Source organism: Uloborus diversus, chromosome 5 (assembly GCF_026930045.1).
Source record: "Uloborus diversus isolate 005 chromosome 5, Udiv.v.3.1, whole genome shotgun sequence".
Lineage (NCBI taxonomy): Eukaryota > Metazoa > Arthropoda > Arachnida > Araneae > Uloboridae > Uloborus > Uloborus diversus.
This window is the reverse complement of record NC_072735.1, coordinates 35,561,170-35,586,153: the sequence shown is the minus strand read 5'-3', so window position 1 is coordinate 35,586,153 and position 24,984 is coordinate 35,561,170. Positions and strand designations below refer to the sequence as shown.

Below are 24,984 nucleotides of genomic sequence, written 5' to 3'. Positions count from 1 at the left end.
TTCTGATTATCAGTTGCAAACATGTCTTGACAGCTGCAAGTAGCATCCAAATTGGAAATGCGTGCAATGATTCAATTTTGTGTGCAAAAAAGGGAAAATTGCACTGAAATTTATGTGCAGTAGCATAAAGTGTATGGTGAAAATGCAATCTCACGTTAAGGTATAGTGAAATGGTGCAACATGTTTGAGAATGGACGTACAGATATTGACAACGCTGAGCGCAAGGGAAGACCAAGTTTATGTGGGAAATGTGGAATCACCTACCGAAGCCACCCCAACTTTTCACCTCTTGACTTCAATGTTTTTGGTCCCATAAAACAAGAATTTTCAAAGCGATGATGCCATTCGGATGATGAAGTGAAACATGCAACCCAACAATGGTTATTGGACATTAGACGGGATTCCTTTGCAGAAGGCATCAAAAACTTGTGTCATGCCTAAACAAATGCTTAAATAACGGAGGCGGTTGCCTTAAAAAGTAGATTTTGAATGGGACTTACAGATAACAATATAGTTATTATAAAATTTCAATCCTTTTTCTGTTTTCTTGAGCAGCGCAACTAACTTTCTGACTACCCTCGTACATTTAGTTTTTAATGAACACTGGTTGTCTTAAAGTTTTTACTCAGACTGAAATACTAAATTTGAGCATACCACTGTTTTTCTGGTGATTGCTTTACAAATCATATCTGTTGTGTTAATGAACTTTTATAATTAATAAAATTCATTAACGCAAATAATTAAAAGCATTGAAATCCTTTTAATTTAATTTTCCCATTTTCTCAAAAAATTTTACTAGCCTTAAAAAATTTTACTCGGACTGCAGTAGTACACTTATTAATATGGAAAAGAGGCAAAAATTAATTGGGTTGTGTTACCTTGGATGAAAATCAAATGAGCATTAAATAATAGTTGAAAAAATCTTTAAATTTGAATAAAAAAATTTGAAATTTGAATTAGATAATTTCAATTAAAATCTGGTTTTGAAAAATTGAAACCATATTTTCAAAATATGAGTTTATACATTTCATCTTCCAACTTTATTTTCTTGTTCATTGATATGTTTCACATTTTTTCTTTTTGTTATTGATTTTTAATGTAGAGTACTTTACATTTAGGTTACATCTATTGTAAAGCCTATTTCTACACAAACTTCAACACTTGAAGATCAACTAATGCAGTTCAAGGAAAGTTACAAATCAATTGTTGATGCTGCTATGTCAAATGATGTTGATGAATTAAAAGAAGAAGTTCTTAGGCTGGTACTTACTATTGAAGAAAGGGAGAAAGAAATTTCTAAATTGAAACAAATAGTGGAAAACCTAGAACTGGAGTTAGAAAATGCTGTAAATCAAAAGGAAATAGAACCAGATGTATGTATTTACTTACATTTTATAAAGTAACATTATGTTGTATAATACTTCCAAAATCATTCAAGGCTTCTAATTTATGAAAAAATATTTTACTTATTATCTTCAGTTTGATTTACTTTCTTCTTCTTCTAAAAGGTAGAAAAGCTTTTATTGAGCACTTTTCAGCATTTCTTAAAAAGTTGAACATTACATTTACTTAACCTTTAATACAATAAATTCAGTTGTTTGTGCAAAAAAAAAAAGAAAGCAAAGGAATCAGTTTAAGCATTAATTTTAATTGTTTTAATTATTAAATAAATATTATTGAAAAAACTTAAGTCCTAACTGTCAGTTTTGATTCATGTTTCATTTGGATGTGTACAAAAGTATATTTTTCTTGTACATTTTAAAATTCAGTTAATTTTCCAGTTTTTGCCATTTATTACCAGGTTTTTTCATACTTTTGTCAAAAAATACCATTTTGCCCGCAAAATGACAAATTTAAGTGTTATTAAAACTTTCCTAGGGTAGAGACAAAAAAACTATGAATATATACCTAATATGATTAAGGAGCTTAAAACTGTTTCAGCTATACCCTGTAAAGTGCTACAATATGTCCCTGACTATTACGAATATGATGTGAAAAATTACAGGCTTATGGTAGGATGACACGTTATAGTGGCATATGTTTCTTGATTTTAGGCATTCTCCTACTTAAAAACATATGCTTTTTAGTAAAATGTCTGTCAGCAATTATAATAATGCTTTTGTTTGCCAAGAAGACAAGCCAACTCGATTCCAGTCACTCACTTAAGAAGTGATTCCTTTCATCCTCCTAGGAAAAGTTCAGTGAACAAACGATTTTATCTCCATCCTCTATTAATACAGAAATGAACTGCTGAAATAATTTTTAATAAATTAAACACTTGTACTGCTAGAAATTTCTTCCTTTACAAATATTTTCCATCTAAGCAAATTGTTGTTGTATGGATTGCTATAATTTTCCCTAATTTTTAAATCTCTAATATTTAAATTAAACATTTTTACTTTTTATCTTGTATAAGTCTGGCATAGGTTTCACAAATTGAATTTTCGTTGAAAAATAGAAAATTGACGCTTGATACCTGTGAAAAATATATTTTGTAACCAAAAAATGTCTTGAAAAGAAAAATTATTTAGGAGAAATGTGCTGGGATTTATTTTAGCTTTTAAAATTTTAAATGTCTCTTAAATTTTTTATTTATTATGTAATATTTTAATGATAAATTATGTAGTTTTTTTTATCCTCCCTCAAACTGGATGCAAATTATCCAAACACATATAAGGGAATAAGATGTTATTGAACATAGACAAACTGAAAATTGCTTGAAATATCTGAGCTTTAATACAACAATCATATTTTTTAACTCTTTTGTTAGATTTTTTATATGCATGTTGTTTAATGCTTGTTCTTTTTATGTATGTTAGTGACATATTCATTCCTTTTTATCTAAATTTTAAACTACATGATTATCTGAAAAAATCTTGAGAGTTTTCAATTGTCTTTATTTCTGATTTTAGGGGGATTCGAATGAAAAGAATGACCTCTCTGAGCGCTTAGCTTTGTCCTGTTCAGTTAATAAGGAACTTATGAAACATTTACATAGTTTGGAAGCATTCATGGATGATTTACTACATAATAGAAATTTGGATATGAGCAGTGTAGATAATATAAGTGAAACATCGGATCTCTTCCTGCAGCTGTCTAAACGTCTTGATGAGAGCTTAAAATTTTCTCAAGTTTTATCTGACCATCTCTCCAGTATGTGTCTTTGTTTATTTCTTAAAATGAATATGGCTACTGAGAGAAATTTATTTTTAGAAAATTGGTATTATAGTGAAAATGGTATGAATGTTTGAAATAATTTGCAGTCTTGAGCTCCTATGTATTTACTCAAACCTAACTGTCCGCTATTTTGGTTCAAAAGATAGATTACCTCACTAAGACTTGACCAGTGCTTGCAGATTCGGACTGATTTTGGAGTAAAGGAGTCTGAGTTGAAGGCTCTAAAAATTCCTGGAGTCGGTCATTTTTCTCTCTGACTCCGCAGCCCTGATAACATACATGGCAAAAATAGCAACTTAAATATGGCAAAGGAAAAGAAACCTTCATTCTTACAAATTTAAGAGTTTGTTATTATTAAATGAGTAAATGTGGCAGGTTATTATGTGACTTATAGTTCACATTATTTTATTTCGAAAAGTTTTATAATTTTTTATTTGTAATTTTCTGTAGCGATTAAAAGGTGAATGTAAGTTTAGCACAATATCTTAACAGGGTTGCTTTGCTACAAGGAAGCCTGAAGAAACAAGGAAAAATACAGTTCACTCATGTGATGATTTTCTCTAATTATAAGCTTAATCCTTAATTTAATTAAGATTTAATTTGATTTAGAGAGCATGAGATTAGTCACCAATATTTTAAACTTTTGCATTTTGCATCTTTTAACTTCCAAGTAATGGATAAGTCTTTTTTTTTTAAATAAAAAGTTAAATCTAGATATTTAGCGACCATGCTAGGGTTTCAGTTTTAATGAATTCTTCTTTATCTCCGCTTATTTGTATGTTTTTTTTCCTGTGATGAAACTATCAGGATATTCATGTTCTAAAAATATCAGTGTTTGTTTGTAATGCTGCATATTCATATAGGGAAAACACAAGAAGTTTTTCACCCAGAATTGAGTGTCGACCCTGCTTAAGAACTACTGACTACATATTATAGTGACAACTTTACTCTTCACCTTTTGTAGTTCAAGCTCCACAAAACCATTGCAACTGTTTGAAAAATTCTTTCACTGTATGAAAGGTGCCTTCTTACTGAGTGACATAGGCTATAATTCAAAAAAAATTCGATAAATAGTTCTTTTTTTAATTCCAATTTAGGCCCAAATTTCATGTGTAAATTGCCTATTATTGGCTATTGCAGGGGTGAAAAATTACTTGCACATATTAATATTATGTATGGTTGAATAGGGAGAATTTTCCGTGTGCTAAGCAATTTGTTTCAATGCCCTAACTTCACTACGACAAAAGTAATTTGCGTTTTCAGCTCGAACTTTTTTTAGGCTTAGCTGAAATTTCGGCACTACTTTCTTCTTGAAATCTATCAATAAAAAGTGAAGGAATTGTCCCACAGTTTTTTTTTTTTTTTTTTTTTTTTTTTTTGACTCCATTGGAAAAAGCGACATTTTTTACTCCAGAAATATTTCGACCTGTGGTCGAAAACTAATCTATCTCAAAAGGAAAAAAAGTTACAAGCCGTTAAAAAACAAGTTCGAATAAATCTCATCTCTATTAAAATTACTGATGTTTTGTTTTGCATTGCCTTGGTTACGTCTTTTAGCTTCGTTTCAGTTTAGTTTCTTAAAGATTCACAAGCTTGCCGCCATGCAATTATAGGCAGTGCAGAAATGTTTTCGCCAATTCTGCATATTTTACGATCTACGTTATAATAATTCCCGCGGAAAATGTAGAAATTGCGAGAAGATTTTGAGAACTAGGAATCTTAGCAATTTTCCCATTTGTCGCCAAATTTGTGGACGCTAAAGATCAAGAGCTAATGTACTTCGGCCATGGCCTTGCTTATAGTGACAGAAGCAAACGATTATAGCCCATAATATTGACGATAGCACCAAACCCCCAGTTATCGAAATATCTTCAAAATTACTAATGAAAAGAAGTCAGTGCATCGTAAAAGGGGGGGATGGAAGTTGTATTTGTACATGCTTTTACATTTAATTCTAAATAAGAACATTACTATGATTTAGCTTTCAAAACTTGATGATATCCAAACAAAATATCAATGTGAAAAGTAGCCAAGTTCGATTGGAATGAGATTCTGGGTAAACGGTGTCACCGACAAGATTCAGATCTCAACGGATAGTTTGTTCCATAGCAGTTCCTGATGGAAATTGGACTGCCCCGTGTTCTTCAATTCATTTTGAAAACAATTTTTTACTTTCTTTGATCCAGGATTTAAATTTGGCAAGTTACTGTATAAAATGAGTAGTCAAATGTTTTGGAAATTGTTTATTGACGACCAAAACTTGCCGCAAGTTTAAAATCCGGAATCAAAGAAAATAAAAAAATTGTTTTCTGAATGAATTGAAAAATGTGGGACAATCCAACTTCTGCGAGGAACAACTATGGAACTTGGTACCCGTTTAGGTCTGAACTATTTTATCGGTGACACCATCTACCCAGGGCCTCATTTTGATCGAATTTGGCTCCTTTTCACATTTATGATTTGTTGGGATTTTATTTTACAGTGATCCACAGCGTATGGTAATGTCCACATCCACATTTTAAAATATAATGGAGAAAATAATGCCTTTTAGTTCGGAGCAATTCCATGTGTAACGGAAAGATAGTTTTTTTTTTTTTTTTAAGGTTTAAGCGATTACAGTGAAATTATTTTCATTTCAGCTGACTTTTTTTTTCTGCACTTCATTGTTAAAATATGAAAAACAAGACAGAGAAAAAAAAAATTCTATTCCTTTTTCCTCCATGTTTGGGCTATTTTCTGCTAAGCGATGAAATGACTTTTCTGAACCAAGTGTTTGGACTTCTTAGAACAGAACGATATTTTTGTGAAATTGTGTATTAATTCAATCTTTTAACTGACAAATACTTTCGTGATAGAGAAGTAACAATAATAAACTTAATTTAAATAATTTTTCATGCATTAGGTTGACAAATTCAAGTTTATGCATATTGACAGAATGACTGCGGTGGATTGACTTTTAAAGTCCATTTCTTTACTATAAAAATGTCCATATTTTTAATTAAGTTGAAATTGTAGCCTTTAACTTATATGACACTACTGTTGTTGTTTACGTGTCCATAGTTAATAACTATGGAAGGATTAAGGACCATTTCCTCGAGATTTTGGACTTTTTTATTTATTCACAGATAAGACAACATGAGAAAGATTTTCAGCATAAAGAAAGGAAATACACCACTCGGAGCATCCAAGGTTATCGAACCCACGTTTACTGGCATTTGAAGCAAAGTTTCTGCCACAAAGGCCCCCAACGCATAATGAGTGATATAGTTTACAAAATCATTCCAATAAATTAATGAAAAAAGAAATTCTTTCATAAAAATTGTCATTTTCGTGGAATTGCTCTTCACTGAAATTAGAAGCACAGTGAAAACTCGTTTTTACGTACATAAAACACGCTTTATCATAAAATTTTCGATTGTTTTTGGTAGGAATATATGTGTAGTTTCAGCTGATTCAACTAGAGTGAGTATTTTGATAAAGATTTTTTTCTTCGGTAATAATTTGCCTTTGTTGCAATTGTAACAGATGTTTCAATAAAATACCTTTTTATCAGGAGCGGCACGCATTTTCATTCTGTTCTTTAAGTACTGAGTATTTCAACAAAATTATTTATTCTTTGGGTTTAGGAGATTTTCACTTGATTCAGCAATCAGGATTGCTCATAGTGGTCACATTGCTCAGTGTCTTACCTTTGTCGAAACCTACTCTCCTTGCAAACGGTAGATAGCCAGCAATGTGATCATTATCATGTTTTTGCTTGTGCAAATGCAGTGTTTATTTTTATTGATTACTTTTTGTTCTGCTTATAAATATTTTGAGACAATAAATCTAAGTTTAGTGATATTTCTATTTCTTTGCTTCTTTTATTGGCAGTATCTTTCGGATTGGAGAGTTAAGTTATTATCATATAACTTTGAACGCTTTTCTACTGCGATTTTAAATGATTCTAAGCGTATTTAAATTAGATGCTATTTTCTTTGAAAGAGAGAATTTTGACGGACAGGTGTAATCTTTATATCAGGAATTTTTTATTATTATTATTCATGGACTAAGTTTGGAGCTTAGAAAAAATTTTATTTGCACATTTTAACTAACGAAACAGAATCTTTCTTTTTATTTCGGAGTGGAAAGGGAAATTTACACTTGCTCTAAGAGTTTTTTTATTTAATTTTATAGCACAAGCAGAGCCATGTGGTTACTGCTTGTTAAATATAAATGTCTTCCCTGGTTCTTCTTAAATTTTCTTTCTTTTAAAATGGTTAATGCCTTGTTTACCTATAGCGTAGTTCTTCAAGCTTAAAATATGTTCATATTATGACATATTATGTATATGATCACATACACATATTGTGCGCAATGATTACTGGGGTTAAACCCTCAGAAAAATTGATGGGAGCCTCACTGGTTATTCGCAGTCATATTTTCTATGCATTTTTTTTCATTTTATTTTATTTATTTACTAGCAGTACCCACACGGCTTTGTCCGTAGTAGAGAAGTAAAAGGTCATTTGGTTCACCTATATATTTACAAATAATGGATGATGAATTTCTCACTTATGTGCCATGTTAATTTACTCGTCCATATTATGGTAATTTGCTCGTCCATGTTATGGTAATTTGCTTGTCCATGTTATGGTAATTCACTCGGTAAAATGGGCTTAAAATAGGAATAACAAAAGAGCAAAATCGAATTTTTTAAAAATCATTTCAAGGTGCTCATTTCTTTGCTACAAACTAATTTTACGCCAAATTTCATGAAAATCGGCCAAACCGAGTAGGCGCTCTGCGCATAAAAGACAGAGATCCAGACATAGACTTAGCTTTATTATTAGTAAAGAATTTTGTCAAATAACACAGGCTTTCTAATGTGTAATTAGTATTTTATTTATTTTTTTATTTGATTTTCAAGAAAATGTGCCATGGAACCTTGCATAGTTTGTCAACCACTGGCTTATGACACAAAAAGTCTTTTAAATACTGATGACAATTATTGTTGCAGTTTATAATTTTATTTTTCTTATGTTCTGGTCCTTTTTAATCATTTACATGTTTTTATTCTTTAAAATTATAGCCTTGCATGAATGAAAACGGTACATTCCAGTTTACTAATAATATTAATAACTTTGTTCTGTTACGATGTTGCAAATAATTTATTATTAGAATAATTTATTTCATTTTAACTGCAGTAATTGTGTAATTTGCAGATCGAAATTAATGTTTTATAAGCTCTTTTACTTATGATAGTGTTTTTTACAGTTTGTGAGGGAAGCAAACCTCTAGGATCCGAAGTTTCAATCAGTAGAGATGACATCAGCATGTCTGATACAAAAAGGTCTGAATCTGTTTTTCTTTATTATCTCTCATTGATTTTCTCATTGACTCTCTCTTATTTTAGGCTGAAATAAAATTCATTTCTTTCCAATGTTTCCTATTTAATCAGGGACGTTTGTGATCCAAAATTTTAGAAAATTTTGGGTTGCCCTTTCTGAAAGTTGTGGTCAGGTAATACATTCTGAAACTGAAAAATTATTTTTAAAAAAGGAAGAAAAACCACAAAAATGTTGCTGTTTTTTTAAATTTCTTTATGCATACTTAGTGATGTGGATCGGGTAAATACCCAGCGGGTAGGTAAATATTTTTTGGGTATTTACCCAAGGCCTGGGTAAATACCCAAAAACTGGGTATTTTATAAAAAATGCAAAAAAGTGAATGAGAATTTTCTTTAAAAATCTAAATATGAAATAATTGGTAAAACTGATATATACATATGTATTACACAGTTTATAATATTTTTTATTGAAAGACTTGATGAAATCATGAAAGAAACATATCGTGAACCAAAGAATCTTTCTTTTCAATGTCATAATTGGAGAAGTATAAGCAATTCATTATGAACTTCAGGATTTCAAAATTACAATCTAGGTTAGTCATATCCAAAATGAAAAAAAAGGATGCATGAGGGATGTTTGGAAGAATAAACTGAGAAGTTATTAAGACACTATGGTGTTATTTTTTTTATTGATATTTAAGTGATAACATGGAAAATATAGAAACAGTTTTCACATTAATAAGCAAAAAAAAAAAAAAAGCAAAATTTTCTTTTCTGTTGCCTTGCTCATTTGCATTTGTTAAGCTGTAGGGTGGGAAGGTAAATATTTTTTTGGGTATTTATCCGAAGGCAGGGTAAATCCCTTAGTAATTGCGCATTTTGCAAAAACTTTTTAGGTAGTGTTAAAAGGTGACTATTTTCTTTTTTAAACATAAACCCTAAAATAAAAGATTAAAAATTTTAAATGAATTTTAAATGTTTATGTATATTATGTGTGTGCGTGTGTGTGTGTGTATATATATATATATATATATATATATATATATATATATATATATATATATATATATATATATATATATATATACCTGAACAATTGAACTAAGTTTGGAGGAAATTTCTGCATAAGATATACGTAAATAAATAGTAATAATAAATTGAGCGACATTTCGTTACATTTTGATGTCATGTAGAAACATATTATTGGGTTATAAAAGACTAGGACCTTAAAAAATTGATGTTTGCTTTTTTTTTTGCAAGCAGTTAAGCTTTTTTTCTTTTGTAGAATGGCTTTTTATATCTGAAATTTGGCTATCAACGTTGATTAGGCATATCCAACACATTTAATGTGAATATCATATTAGATTGCTAAGCTGTTTCACACAATAATTCTTTAAATATGTGATCAAAATACAATTTTTGGGCAAAAACTTATTATTTTGTATATGATTGGTTGCATATATACATAATGGAATACATACAGAAAAGTATTTTAGTTGAATATAAATTTTTGAAATAAATACCCGGGTATTTACCCATTTTGGGTATTTACCCGGGTATATACCCTGGGTATTTACCCCTAAAAATAAATACCCGGGTATTTTACATCACTATGCATACTAGAAGAGTTTTTATGGAAGAGGGGTGAAGGTAAAACTTCCTCATAGTTTCCGATAATTTCACACTGTCTTCAAAAATTTTACTTGAGTTCACTATCATCCTTGTATTTAACTTACAGGAGTTGTTAGCTTCCCCTAGGGCCTTTGTATCAATATGTAATGCTCATTGGGCCAGTCAAAATGTTTGTTCTTGTAGTTCTGGCATTATTTCAAGTCCAGCAATGCTCTTTTTAATATCCTTTCAGCATTTTTATATTTTATTTTTATTGAATACTAAGAATTTTTTAATTTTTTTTTTTTAAACTGGTTCATGTTTATTTTGGTATGTAATCAGCTTTAAATAGTATGCTAACAATAATTATTATGCTTTCTCAAACAAAAGTATTCTTTTTGTCATGTTTGAAAACATTGTTTTGAAATCAAAATTGGTCATGGTTTTTTCTTTTTAATTTTTACCTAAAAATGTACTTGTTTTTACATTTCAAAACACAATTTAATTATTAACTACTGTAGTTAATTTTGATAATTTTAACTTATGTTGTAAGACATTAAAAAAATAAAATTGTGTTTTGCATTTCAGCTATCAACATTTAGATTTATCTGCATTGAACTTGAGCAAACTTGATTCAATCAATGAAGGTAGGAGAAAATTTACATCAAGTAATCAAGCGGCAATTAGTAAATTTGTTGGAACAGGCAAGAGGTGGTCTTATTCATCTCAACACAAATCCACCCTTCTTGGGAACTCTGATAATGTTGTTGTGCTAGGGACAAGTAATAATGAAGACTTAATATTATTTTTAAATGAAAATGGTGATCCTGCAGATGTTCTCATACGAAACAGTAATGAAAATTGTAAGGTAGGAAGTTACCCCATGCCACAACATGGCGACCAGCATCGCAGGCAATGTTGGATGAATGAAAGTGTTGCTGGTTTTGACTGGAATCATGAAACCTTGACTTATCAAACACAAAACTTGAATGAAATGCAAGCCAAAACATTGAAGCAAGGTCACCTATGGTATGGTCATTGCATGTCATCTGATTCTGACATCTGGTCAGAACCTGATCGCGATATTTCAATGCAGAGAATTGGTATTGATGTCAAAAATTCACCTATAGCGACAAAGTCTCCTCGAAAGTTAAGGTTCAAAGATAAAAGAACAACGGATGAGCTCAGCTCTGAAAAAAATTCATCTAATTTTGGTGCTTACAAGACTCAGTCTTGGTCAAGGCGTAGACGAAGTAGCGGTAAATTATACAGCTTGTTCTTTTCGTGCTTTCCTTTACTCTTGCCTGTTCTGCATGCAAAATAGGCTTATTATTAATTTTCCTTTTTAAAAGGAATTTCTTACTATTTATTAGTCAATGAATGAATTTGTTTGCTATTTGCCAATTTTTAAATGAAGTAATATGTTTTTTAGCTATGTGTTTTGATTTAGTAATACTTTATCTTTTTTGCTTTGTTGCTTTCATTACTCTGTATTGTTTTATCATTTTCAACTTATAACTTACTAAATATTTTTGCCTTAGTAGTAGTTTGATCGGAATCATTTGTAATGATACTACTTTTTGTATAAATATTTTTACTTAACCCTTGTGCTGCTACCATAGGCTATGCATTCAGTTACCTAAATTCAACTAAGTCAGAAATCACTATGGTTTTGCATGATTTTTATAAGTTTTGCATGATTTGTATATGGCTTGTGCTGCACATTTGCAAACCTTTATTATCATTATTAATTTTATTGTTTTTCACCATGAAAATATTGATATACAAGTAAATAAATCACTTAACAAAGTAAAATTAAATTATTGTGATGGTCAGTTTTTTTTTTTTTTTAATTGTATTTATATTTTGAGTGATTGTTCAATTTTTGAAAAATGAAAATTCCTTCATTGCTCTATTGTATGCAGGTCTGAATTTAGACCAAATAGAACCCTAAGCTGTTTCAGGTAGGAGGCCCCTTTTGTAGTCTGGACAACTTTGGAGGAGAGTGATGCAGTGACTCTTTTGAAGTGTGATATAAAGTATCCCCAATTTTTAAGGGGTGCGAAAAGTTTCCCCCAAGAGAAAAATTTATGTAAAATCCTGTATTTTTGAGAGGTTGTCAGGAGGTAATTAGGACCATATAAATACCAGGAAAAAATATTCAAACAAAAACTAATTGTCCATTCTTTCTCAAATTAAGATCAATCAAGACAAAAATGGCTTCTGATTTGACAAGTTTTTCACATTAATCAACAGAGAAGAGCAAGGAAGGAGAAAAGATAACTTGTCCTCACTCACATCAGCTTTCAGTATTGTCAGTTTTTGATCGTCTCCCCAACCCACAATAAACACAATATTGAATTAAATATAGAATAAAAGAAATAGTGTAAACAATTAGAAAATAGGTAACAAGAGAGTCCTGGCTGTTCAGACAATTAATGGTCTTATACACTTGATAAGAAATAAAATTGAAGCACTTTCCAAAGAGTTTTTAAAGACAAATTTTATTATTTTCAAGGACTCTAGAACAATTAAAGTTATTTATAGCATTTTGTTTACGGGTTCTAGTGTCTGGCAATTAGATATTTGAATGTATGCTTTCACAGAATTGTTTTCACTGTGTAAGAGACACTTGTTTTAAGTTACAAAGTAGGTATAACTAAAGATTTCTCATAATATTTTTTTTTTCACTCACAAGCAGTGCAGTAAAAGAATGTAGGTTGTGCAATATTTGTTACTCATGCTAAACAGATTAACAGTATTCAGTAAAAGTAGTTTTATAGATTTTATAAATTGAATTAATACTAATGATTTATTGCTTTTTTGTTGTAACACTTATTGACTAGGATCTGCATCTAAACGTCTATTTTCAAAAGAAGTTTCAAGCAGGAGAGATTGTAAATTAGAAAAGCATCTTTCTTTGTTAACTGAAAAAATAGCAAAATTTACCATGGTGTCCAATCAACTAGAAAAAATGAAGGACATAGAAACTGAAGTAAGTATGACAGATAACTTGTGCATTATAAAAGATTTACGCACAAATTTTTGTATAATAGTTTGGCGTAATCTCTCATTTTATTGAGCAATCACAAATTGCTTATTATCCATTGAACAAAGTTGATGTTGCTCTGATTTTTCACAATTACCATATTACCATTTTCAATATTTATTTAGAGAGCAAAATTTTCATCATCACAGTTGCAAATCCTCTGCTGTTTGGTTGTATTCATATTTTTCAGTGCTTAACATAAGTAGACTTAACATTAAAATAGGCATTTTAATGATCCGATTTTTTTAAAATTACGTTTTTTCAGGAAAAAAGCACCAATATAGATGAACTCAAACTTCATCGAAATACAAAATTTCTAATTACTATCATTTAAGATTGATAAGAAATAAAAATGTTATGCACTGAAAATAATCTTTATGATACGTTGTATTGGTGAATATCGGCCATAAAATATCTACCTTTTATTACCACATCCTCCTTACCATTTCGATTTTTTATGGATATGATATTATTACCTATTGTAGAAAATCAACAGTCATAATATGATGGGTGCAAATTTCTTGGCCAATTTCATTCCATTTGTAGAAACATGAAACCCAACAAGTAGGGTCCTATCGCAATTTGTGATTGCAAAAAACATAATTTGAATCAATCTCAAAATTCAAATAAATGTTTTTTAAATTTCAGACTGAATGAACAAACAGAATTAACTTGCTAAAACAATTACATTTTCCAAAAAATAAATTAATTGGATAATTTTTTATTAGCTCTTTAAAATCAAGCAGTTATGTCCCATAAAAATTCAATTTTACAATTTGTTTTGCATCACAACATGTTTTTCTAAAATGTGTCATTTCAATCAAAAAAAAATGTTTGGTGTTAAATGTTATTTATTTTTGAAATTACATTAATTCATTTTTAAAATTATTTTTTGTCAACAAAGGAAAAACAGACTTTTTTTTTCTTTTTGAAAGCGACTGAAGATTTTTTTAAATGAAACAAAATATATTTACTGCATTGTTTAAAAGGTGCTGTTTCTTTATTTGGTGGTTTATTTATTTTTACGTATCTAATTCTTTAGATGAGCGTAGCATATTTTATTCCTAGAAATTGGCTTAAAATATTTTTGAAATTATATATAATTTGCAATTTTTGCTTAATTCTGAGAATTTTGATCAGATGCTAGAAAGTCGATTGGTATATGGGAAAATAGACTCGTTTAGTTCTGTACGGAACTTCTTGTTCATGCTTTTTACATGATGCTTAAATTTTTTCAGTCATGGCAGTCATAGGAGTGAGTCCTGTACTCTGGTTTTATGGCAGAAAATTGTGAAGCAAAACCCTAGAGAAAAAAATTGGTTCGGATGATTTAAAAAATATTTTAGGGAGGAATATTGCCAAGAGTCTCACAACTTGGTCTAAATATTCAGGCTTTTGAACTTTGCACCTCTCTAGCCCCTCGGAACAGTGTTAATGGCTAATATAATGTAGCCGTCCCCTCCAAATAAAAATAATTGCTATGAAACTTGAATACTAAAAATAACTGGGGAGCACAATTTGGAAACAAGTGGGATGTGATGGGGGAAACAATGGTCATATTTGGATTCAGGGGGTCATTTTACGTAAGAATCAACAAGAATTATATCAGGAGCATTATAAAGGGATTTTTTGACTGTGAAGTGTAACTTGCCATTAGCCACCTGGCGGCCAAGCATCTTACTTCGCAGGGGTTAAAAATGATATTGCCTGACATGCACAGTGCATGTAAAAATTCTGAGCGGGCATGAATCTTTTACCCTTATACGCCTGGCCGGGCTTGTAATTTTTTAATCAAATATTTCTTTCTAAAAATTTTGTATTTTATTGAAAAATTACCGCATCCTCACAGGAACCCAAAACTTTATTTCAAGCGGTACCACCAAAACTACAGGGTTCGTACAGGTCGTGGAAATCCTGGAAAGTCATGGAAAAATAATAAACAAATTTCTGACCTGGAAAAATCATGGAAGATTGAAATTTTCATTCTAAGTAATGGAAATTTATTTAAAGTCATGGAAAAATGTCCTGGGCAAAGAGAAAGTAACATAGCTAAAAGAGCATTAGAAATCTTGAGTGATTCAACAGTATTGCACATAAAAGCTATTAAAGCTGAAAATTAAATGATCCCAAAAAGAAATTTGATTTTTAAAATCTCATGCATTCATTCACTTCTGTTGCAGCCGCATATTTTTTTTTTTTTGCAATGTGATTTTACTGCTTGGACATCACTCATTTGGTATTAACCATTATTTTAAACACTTCATGTATTTTATATTCTGTTGTAGCGATCTTGCACTGTATTGATTTTGCCACGCCTACTCAAAAAAAAAAACAAATCAGTTGCATCCGAGTTGGTTTCCATCACCCGTAAAAACTTTATTATTAAATTTATCAAATTTAATTATTAAATTATCTGAATTTGTCGAAGGTTTTAGAAAATTGAGATCTTAATTCAGGCGATAGAACACAGAAATAGGGGAATTTCAATACTCTAAAAAAGAGTAGTGCTCAACATGCGGACTGCAAAACTAATCCCTGCTTCCCTCTGCTACGTTCAATGTCAGGAATCAAACACTGTTCTGGAATTTCTGAACTTATTAATTTGTATGCATTTGAAAATGTGCAAATAAGTGAGCAAGTGCATTTGAATCAGAAGCTTTATTCATCACTTAATGGTTGTTTTAATAATAAATATCTGGTATAGAAACATGAATTTACTAAAGAAGGTTGCTTTACTTTAAAGAACCAAAATACTGTCAAGTTATGTGGATGATTAAACGCACCGTTGGCACTAAAAGGCAAATTTTGAAGCAAATTTATTGAAACTCGGTTAATGACTCATTCAACCTTTGTCCCATTCATTATCCTTCTGCCTGTTTATGAAAAAAAATATTACATTTAAGCATCATTGTATTTTATTCACTGTATTTTTAATTTACTTAAATTGATGTGATGAAGACCATTAAGAATATTCAGTAAGTTACCGCCCTATAGCCAGGGCTTAAGGCAGAAATACATGAAATACACCGCCAGCTCAGTATTTCACATACCATTAAGAATAGTTTAGTTTTTTTAAGAGTGCCCAGATTTTTTTTTTTTTTTTAATCACAAGTAAGTGCTTCCATGAGGTAGTGGCATTTACGTAGAAGTTTTGCTATTGCACATTTCCAAAAATTGGCAAGTTTCATATTAAGTAGTACTAGTTTCTTCGAGTAACAAAGTCATGAAAATTTTTATGAAGTCATGAAAAAGTCTTGGAAATGTCATGGGATTTTTTCATCCAAATAGAGTATGAACCCTGAAACTAAAATCATTAGGAATCATCGGCAAAGTCTGATTTATCTTTTTTAACTTGAGTACAAAAAACTGGGCATGTAAAATTTTTTATTAGGCCATGTATTCTTTAAACAAACATGCCTGGCAGAGCACGTCAAATTTTTGAGATTTTTCTTACCCTGTTACTTTGGCAACTGTATGAAGTACTCAAAGGTAACTTTTTATTTAAAAATCCAACCAGCCTCAATAATTTCATTTTATTTTTTGTAATTTTTTTTAACAAGTTATTTTTGTGCTGTTGTAATCAGTTTGTGAAGTAAAAATGATCCCTGGTTCTTACACTATGTTCCATATCATTAATGTATAATGGGTGTTTGTAATCCGAAAATTTTGGGCTGACAGCTAAAAAATTAATGTACAAAAAAACTTCTAAAATGTTTTGTCTTTTTTTCTCCCAATGATTTTTGTATGCATATTTGAAGAGTTTATTGGGAGGAGGGGAGCTTCCTTAAAGTTTCCAAAAATTTCACCCTGTCTTCATAAAAATTTACTTGAGTCCACTATCACACCTTACACTTTTATAGGTTTCACTCTTCTACCCCGCCTCCTAAAGGGTTAACAAGTGGACATGTTCTTCTTCATACTCTTGAACATGTTCAAAATGTCTGAATGTATCTTAGTGGTGAGGCAGAAAAGTAAGAAAAGCAAATGAATAAAGTTGCAGTTAGGTCTCATATGCTAATATTTTCCTCCATAGCTTATCTTTTTTTAATAAAACTGTAAATACTAAACAAAAAGGCTACTGGTCACTGGTGATTAAACAAAAATTTGAATTTTCATGTCTGATTCCACATGTGTTTGAATAAATTCTTGGACCTTCTAGTTTCTATCCAAATCTGCTGATCCTGGACCTCGAATCAGGCCATTGTTGTAATATGTGAAGCTTCCATTTCTCAAACTTTATGATAGCTAGTCTATTTATATGGCTTACAATTAAGTAAATTATACTATTTGTCTATACATTTAACATATATCTATATTTCATTTGTAACTTTTTTTTAGGAATCTGAGATTGTAAGTGATATTACTGATGAACTGAATGGCTTGTTAACTTCTGTTAATGAAACCCTTGGCAAACTTACTGTGATAAAAGGTAAGTTTTCTATTGTTTTACCCCTGAGCTTTCACTTGTACCTGGGAAACTCATCTGCAAGTTCACAAAGTTTAGCCAGAGGTTGTTGAAATTTTGTATTTATGACTTTTTCAACATCCATTTGTGCACTTTCCTGTTTGATTGCAATTGATTTTGTCTATGAAAGTGTTTGTGCACGAATCTATTGTAACTCAGAAATGGTTTTTCATAGAATGTTAATACTTTGTATTTCAGATTTAGTTATGAACTAGTTGCAGACTTCCCATTGCATTTGTGTTAATTATTGTTCACGGTTGAAAAAGTTGGATTTTTTCAAAGCAGATAGTTTTTGGGTATGAGATGGAGAAATTTGTCTGCTCCCCCTCCCTCCAAATAATTTTTGAGCAAACACTGAACTGAACAAGATTTCTTTTCTCTTTTATTTTCAGTAGATACATGTATTTGCTGATAAATGTAAAATCACAGCATACGTTTTACAACTTGAGTGTCACTGAACAGCTTTTTCATTGCCAAAATTTTTGAAGTGAAACTTTTTATGTGAAAGCTTTGTAATTCTGATTTAGCTACCATTTTGTGTGACAGAAGTGATGTAGTTTTTGTGTGACGAAAAGTCGCACATGCACTCTTCTTGCTTTCTTTCTCGTTGTCCAACAAGCCTCCTCATAGTTTCCGAAAATTTCAGTCTTCTAAAAAATTTTACTTAAGACCACTATCACCCTTGGTTTGTAGATTATTGTCCAATCATCAAAATATTCGTTTTGGTTCAGGAAAAATCATAAATCATCAAAACTTCTGGAAATATCATGGAATTATTTTGTGGTTGTTGTAGCTTTATTAGTAATATTGTTTCTATAATATTTGTACTAAATACATAGTGTAAATAACAAGTTATTGGCCCCGAACCAGTAATGAGCAGGCTTGTCAATATCAAGTTTGTAATTGATATTCCATGAACACCACCAGTGGATTCTCAAAATAGCATCTTTCAAGAACATCCCACCACATTGTTTTCTAAACATGAGTTTAATCTATGTTTGGAAAAATGTTTAAAAAAGGAAAAATGAAATTTTCTTTGCATTTAAGTTTTTAAAAGGTTTCTTTCTTAAGGACCTGGCATCGCATACTAATTCCTTACTAATATACATACTAATTCCTTAGCTTTTGCCCCTATCTTATAGGCATATATTGGTCATTAATTAAGATGCTTAAGATCATTTTAAGTTGATGTGTCCATAATTTGTTAAGTAAATTAAGTATTTCAGTTTCAGGCACATGTGACCAAAATTAATTTTTTGACCATTCTTACTCAAAATTATTATTTAGAATTCGTGATGAAACATTAACTTAATTTGACAGACGAAAAAAAAATGTAGCAGTAGAATAGTTCTATTTATTATATTTAAACACTAATTTTTGTTCTGCTGTGCTAGTCATAAAAGTCATATCTCTTATCACTTTTTATTATAATTGAATTAAGGTCACTAGGAGGTTTTTTGTCACATATTTTACCTAAATACAATGTTTTATGGCTATTTGTCAATTGAGAATATTTTTTTTAAAATTCTGAAAAAAATATGTTTGAATCAAATATGTGGATGCGCAAAACTTTTAATGGCAATTTCTAAATTTGAACTTTGCTGCAGGTGCAGATACGACTTTTGCTCTTAGCACGGAAATGTTGTTCAGTCAAACTTTTCAAAAGTGATTTGTTAGTTATCCATTTTTTACTTCGTTTTACGTATTAAAGAAAGTATTGTTTTCAAGAAATTTCATTTTAAAGCGGTATTTCCTAGAAAGTTGAAATGTGGTATGTAGACTCTTAATAGGGTCTAATTGTGCACCTCCCCTTTTGGTTGCATTCGAATGTTCTGAAAGGGATTTTTTGCATCTTTTTGGGTAAAATCTATGTTAATTTCAATGCAAACTCAAGTGATTTTATAATTTGTTGAACACTTGTTAATTTTAATAATGTTCGAATTGGTAATTCGACACTTGGTTATCTTGTAAGAAAAAAAAACTGTTTCAATATGGTTGGATACTTTCTTAAGGTATTTCCTGAAAATAATTGAATTTAGTTAGCATGATCAGTACTAGTTTTAGTGTGACCATACCAAAGCGAATGGGACCATAACTGGTCGAATCAGTGTATTCCAATTTATGTCAAAAAATATGTATAAATCATAGTTTAAAATGAATAAAAATTTTACAGCTATAAAAGTGCAATTTCAAAAATCCTCATGGTGTTAGAATGGTTTTTTCTTGGAACTTGAACTGCAACAGCACAGTTCAACAACATTCCAAACTTAAAAAACCCTTAACCCCATATAACTAGTCATTTACCACATATATGTTTATTTGGGGGGAGGGGAGCTATGCTTTACAGCAAAATCTTACCTTTTTTTTTCATTTCAAGCAATGAGTATGTATTGTTATGAAATAAATAAAATAAAATTTATTCTTGTTTTTGTTAAATAAGGAGTTAAAAATATATTTTTGTAGTTGCCATTGTTTTAAGTAAGTTCAAAAATCATTGCATTCTAAGTAATGCAGACCTCAGATAGTAATTAAAGTCTCAAAATTTGCATTTATCATACTTCAAAAATGAATTCATTTTTATTTTAATGTAAAATTTCAAAGTTAGCTATGATAATTTCTTAAAAGTGTAAATTCTGCTAATTTTTCTCTTTCTTGTTTCAGAAATCTCTAAGAAAGGTAGTCCTTATGTGTGTGAGAAATGTTCAATAGTTGAGTTACTTCTTGATTTAGAAAGAACTCGCAAAAGAATACATGCGTCAAACTTATTGGAAAATATTAATGAAACAAAGATTGAACAGCTAACTCAGGTACTTTTGTCTGAAGTAGATGATCTGAAGAAGCAGCTGGAAGAACCTCATGCTATTTTGTCATCTGGTGCAGAGAATTCAGAATCCAGTCATGTTACAGATAAAGTTTTCCAAAAGAATAGGTTGCTGATAAATGAAAAGGTGGATAGTCCAAACGCAAGGGACTATATAAACAAAGTGAATGATCAATATAATTTTGTAAGCCAAGAGTTAAAAGAATGGCAAAGTAAATATGAGATGTTAAATAAAGATTTTGAGCATATCAATGACAAATATAACTCAAAGGAACAAATGTTCAATGATTTGAAAAATGAATGCAAAGCTTGTTGCAAAGAATTGGAGCAATCCAAAAAAGAAAAATTATTGTTAGAAAAAGAATTGGAAGGAATGAAAAATGAAAACGAAAATCTTCAACTGGAGTTAGTAAAAGTTGAGGGTGAAAAAACGTTATTCAAAAAACAGTTGCAATCCCAAAAAGTCCAAATAGAACTCTTGGAGAACCAATTACAAAGTAACAAAGATGAATATTCATCAACTGTCAAAGAGAGGGAAAAACTAATAAAAAATAAGGAGGATATTGAAAGAGAGAAGGGAGAATTGAAAATACAAAATAAATTGTTATTGAACCAAATTAAAGAACTCAATGAAAAATATGATAATATTTTTAAACAGCTTAGGGAATTGGAACACCAAAAGGAATTCCTCAATAAAAAACTGTCATCTGATGGAGAAAGCAGTGAATCTGTGAAAAAGCAGTTTGAAAAGCTGAATGAGAAAAGCAAATCATTAGCCATTAGCTTGCGAGATAGTGAAAACAGAAGAGCAGTGCTTGAAGAAGAGTTCAAAAATGTTGTAGATCAGTTAAGTATTGTTGAAAAGCAATTAATAGAATCAAACAACAAGTGTGTATCTGTTGAAAATTCAAGGAAAGACCTAGAAGATAAGAATACATTAGTCAAAGCGCAAATAGAAAAAGTAAAAAATCAAAATGCATTTTTGGAAGAAGAATTACACTATAGAGAAGATCAGAAAATTATGTTAGAAGGTGAGCTTAAAAGGCTAAAAAATACTGGATTGGTTATGGAAAAAGAAAGAGAAGAGTTGGTAAAAGAGAATGAAATCGTAAGGAAGCAGCTTGAAAGTGTTAAATTTATAAATGAATCAAAAGAGAGAGAACTCTCAGAGATGAGTCTCAAAGTAAAATCATATGAGGAAGAATTAGCAGATATGCAAAAGAAAATAGGCTTAATTGAGCAGGAAAAAGTTCTCATCAATGAAAAAGTGGAAACCTTGAAAAAAGAAAAGGAATGTCTTGAAGCAGAAAAGGAATTAGTATCACAAGAACTGAAAAATGTCAAAGACAATAACAGTTATTTGGAACATAAATTAAGAATGTACAATGATGAAAAAGTCGAACTGGTAAAAGATTTGGATGAAAAAAGAGAAGTATTAAATAATGAAAGGAATGCAGCATCTGAATTAAAGCTTAAAATTGGCAATCTTGAAAATTGTGTTGGTAATTTAAAACAAGAAAACAATAACTTAAATCAAGAGAAACAAGAACTGGCTAGGAAAAATAGTGATAATACTTTACAGCTAAAGGAAGTTCAGAAGGAAAATAACCACTTGAAAAACCTTATTCATAACATGGAACAAAAGAATTCTGAAATAGATAAACTTTGTACTCAATTACAAGCAGAGTTGCATAATACTAAAGAGCAGCTTATGGAGCTCGATTTAAAATGCTCTGAATATGAAACAAAACTCACTTTAGAATCTAAAAATAACAAAGATTATGTATCAAAATTAAAGATGTTTGAAAGCAACTTGTTTGATAAGAAGAAGCGTGTTACTGAATTAACTGTTGAAAACGGTGATCTCTTAAAACGTTTTGAAATCCAAAAAGATAAACTGGCAATTTTAGAGAAAGAAAGGTATGATGTGTCCGAACAACTCCATGAAAAGGAAAAGGAACTGTCTTCACTACATATTGTATATAATGATCTTGAAAGCAAGTATGCTACATTATTAAAAGAGAAAAATGTAGTTGAGGAAAAATTAAAGTCATTAACTGCTTCAAGTAAGGAACTGCGAAAAGATCTTCAAGCAAAGGGTGACCACGTGCAAAAATTAGAATCAAAATGCATAAATTACGAGAATGAATTGTTGTCATCTTCAAATACTAAGAATAACTTTATTCAGAAATTGCAGGCTATCAAGAAAGAATTATTTTCTGATTCGCAAGTCGTGAATGAAATATTCGGCTTCAATATAACAGAAACCATCTCTGAGAAAAAAAGTGATAATCTTGATGATCCAAGCCTGAGTAAGGAGGAGACGATTGATAAACTCTGTTATGATATTGTACTGGAGCACCATGATTTTTTGAAAAGTCTTGCCGCTAACGTACGACATTTGAGAAGTAATTCTTTAACATTGGAAGAAAGTAAAGCTAAAGAGGAACAACTGAAGTTAGAACTCTGTTCCCTTCAAATGCGACTACAATTTTTGAAAAGTGATCTAGATAGCCTAAACAAACAAAAAAGTGAAATGAAAAATGTTATTGATGAACAAATGAAAACCATATCTAAAAAGGAAAAGATGCTAATGCTAAAAGACTCTGAGATACATTCACTACGCCATCAACTACTTGGAGTCAACAATGAAGTTCAAAAGGAGGGGCAACAATTGATGCAGCTAAATATTCAGGAAATTGAAAAGGGTAGATTAAAAGAGCACAGTGAACGCTTGCAGTCTGTTATCAATGAACTCCAGAAAAGTTTGTGTGATAAGGAAAAGTTATTAACAAAGTGTGATGCTGAAATTCATTCTTTGAAACTTCAGCTGATTGACTTTCAAAATGAAAGTAAAAAAGCTGGTTTCCAACTAAATGCAAAAGATGATGAAATAACATGCTTGCAAGAAAGGATATTTAACCTTCAGACACAAGTGAATAATTTATTATCTGAGAAAATTGATTTGGATGTACAAATGGATAATGAAATAAATAGACCTGCCACAGATGCAGTAACCAGCACCACTGACCTTCTTGATACCAGCATGCGTGCATGTGTTTCAGAAAAACAAACTCGAAGAAAGTCACCTAACTCTTCTATGGAGTCTTCTAAGTGTGATATGACTTCTGATGAATCTTTAATCTTGCCAGAAAGCCAAGTAAGAGATGTTGAACCATTTGTGAGGAAAATAAATGCTTTGCAAGTAAAACTATCCATGGCTACCAAACGCATTGAAATATTGGAACAAGAGAAAAATGACTTGAGAGAAAATCTCTTAGCAGAAGTTCATACAAGAAAAAAATCAAGTTTGAACACTCAAGGAAATACCAATGAGAAAATTATAGAACTTGAAACAAAACTGGAGAAGAAAGTTAGTTTTATTAAAGAGCTTAAAAATGATTTGTACAAAACATCTGACTCTCTTGTAAAGACACAGGAGGAGTTGCGTGATTTACGCGAAAAAGTATCAGCATTAGACAACTCAAAATCTGATCTTCAATTTTGTAAAGATTTTTCATCAAATTCATTAGGCATTGAAGCCAATATCAGCAGTTTAAGAAAACACAAATGGGAACTTATTCGGACTATTTTTGATATGCAAAAAAAGCTTTATGAAAAGAAAGGTATTCATTTAAACCATTTTGAAAATTTCAAGAAGCATATTGAAAATCTTCATTCTTCACAAATTTCTGCAAAATTATCAAAATCCGAGAGTGAGCCTATTTTGAGCTCTCATGCTGACTTGGCATCAAAAAGTATGTTTTTGAACAGTCAGAAATTTTTAAATTGTGTGCTTGTTGGACTAGAAATCGATATTGAATGTCTAGAGAATCTTAAAATTTTTCTGAAAAGGTTTTTTGTGCCATATATTCTGCAGAATACTGAAATGGCTGATCAAAATAAAGTTAAGTCAGGTCATGCCATCTCTATTATGAAATCCTTTTTAGAAAATACCCCAAGTTTTAATCATGTAGTTGAAGAAAGAAACACTACGCTCTTAGAAAGTTGTACAAGTTCTCCTGATTTTGTCTTAGTGGAAAGCAAGAAAGTGAGAAAATGTGATATAGTGCCAAATGAGTAAGTTTTAACTTTTTAATCTTTTTTTTTCACCCTTCCTTAATGACAAAGACTAGTTCACCATTGTCAATTAATAGTTAGAAATTTTTTTTAATTAATTTAAAATGATTACGCATTAAAAATGATTACGCATTTAAACAGTAGGTACGTTAAAGAAGTCAGTAATTTTTCCTTATCAATCAGTTAGTTGTTATTGTTACAATTGTTAGTATTATTGTGTTTTTTTTTTTTTTTAAATGTAACTTCAGAATTTTAATGTTACCTATACATTTGGTAATCAAGAACATTTTAGCACACAAACTTAGCAGATTTCTGCATACAAGTGTTTCGAGGTTTCAGGATGTCTTTTCATCCAAAAGCTCACTATTTGTATTGAAAAAGAGGATCCCTGAAACCTTGAAACAGGTGTATGCAGTAATCAGCTACTTTTGTGCATTAAAGCGTTGTTGATT

At 30.5% G+C, this 24,984-nt stretch overlaps 1 protein-coding gene across 1 annotated transcript in view; it reads left to right on the top strand.

The window, feature by feature from the left end:
* Nucleotides 1–24,984, top strand: part of LOC129222567 (repetitive organellar protein-like) — a 153,837-nt gene that overhangs the window by 108,869 nt on the left and 19,984 nt on the right. Inside the window, exons 12-18 of the mRNA XM_054857081.1 lie at nt 1,119–1,373; nt 2,913–3,153; nt 8,434–8,509; nt 10,706–11,376; nt 12,964–13,112; nt 17,505–17,595; nt 20,293–24,532. Of these exons, the coding sequence (XP_054713056.1) occupies nt 1,119–1,373; nt 2,913–3,153; nt 8,434–8,509; nt 10,706–11,376; nt 12,964–13,112; nt 17,505–17,595; nt 20,293–24,532 (5,723 nt within the window). The remainder of the gene's footprint in view (nt 1–1,118; nt 1,374–2,912; nt 3,154–8,433; nt 8,510–10,705; nt 11,377–12,963; nt 13,113–17,504; nt 17,596–20,292; nt 24,533–24,984) is intronic.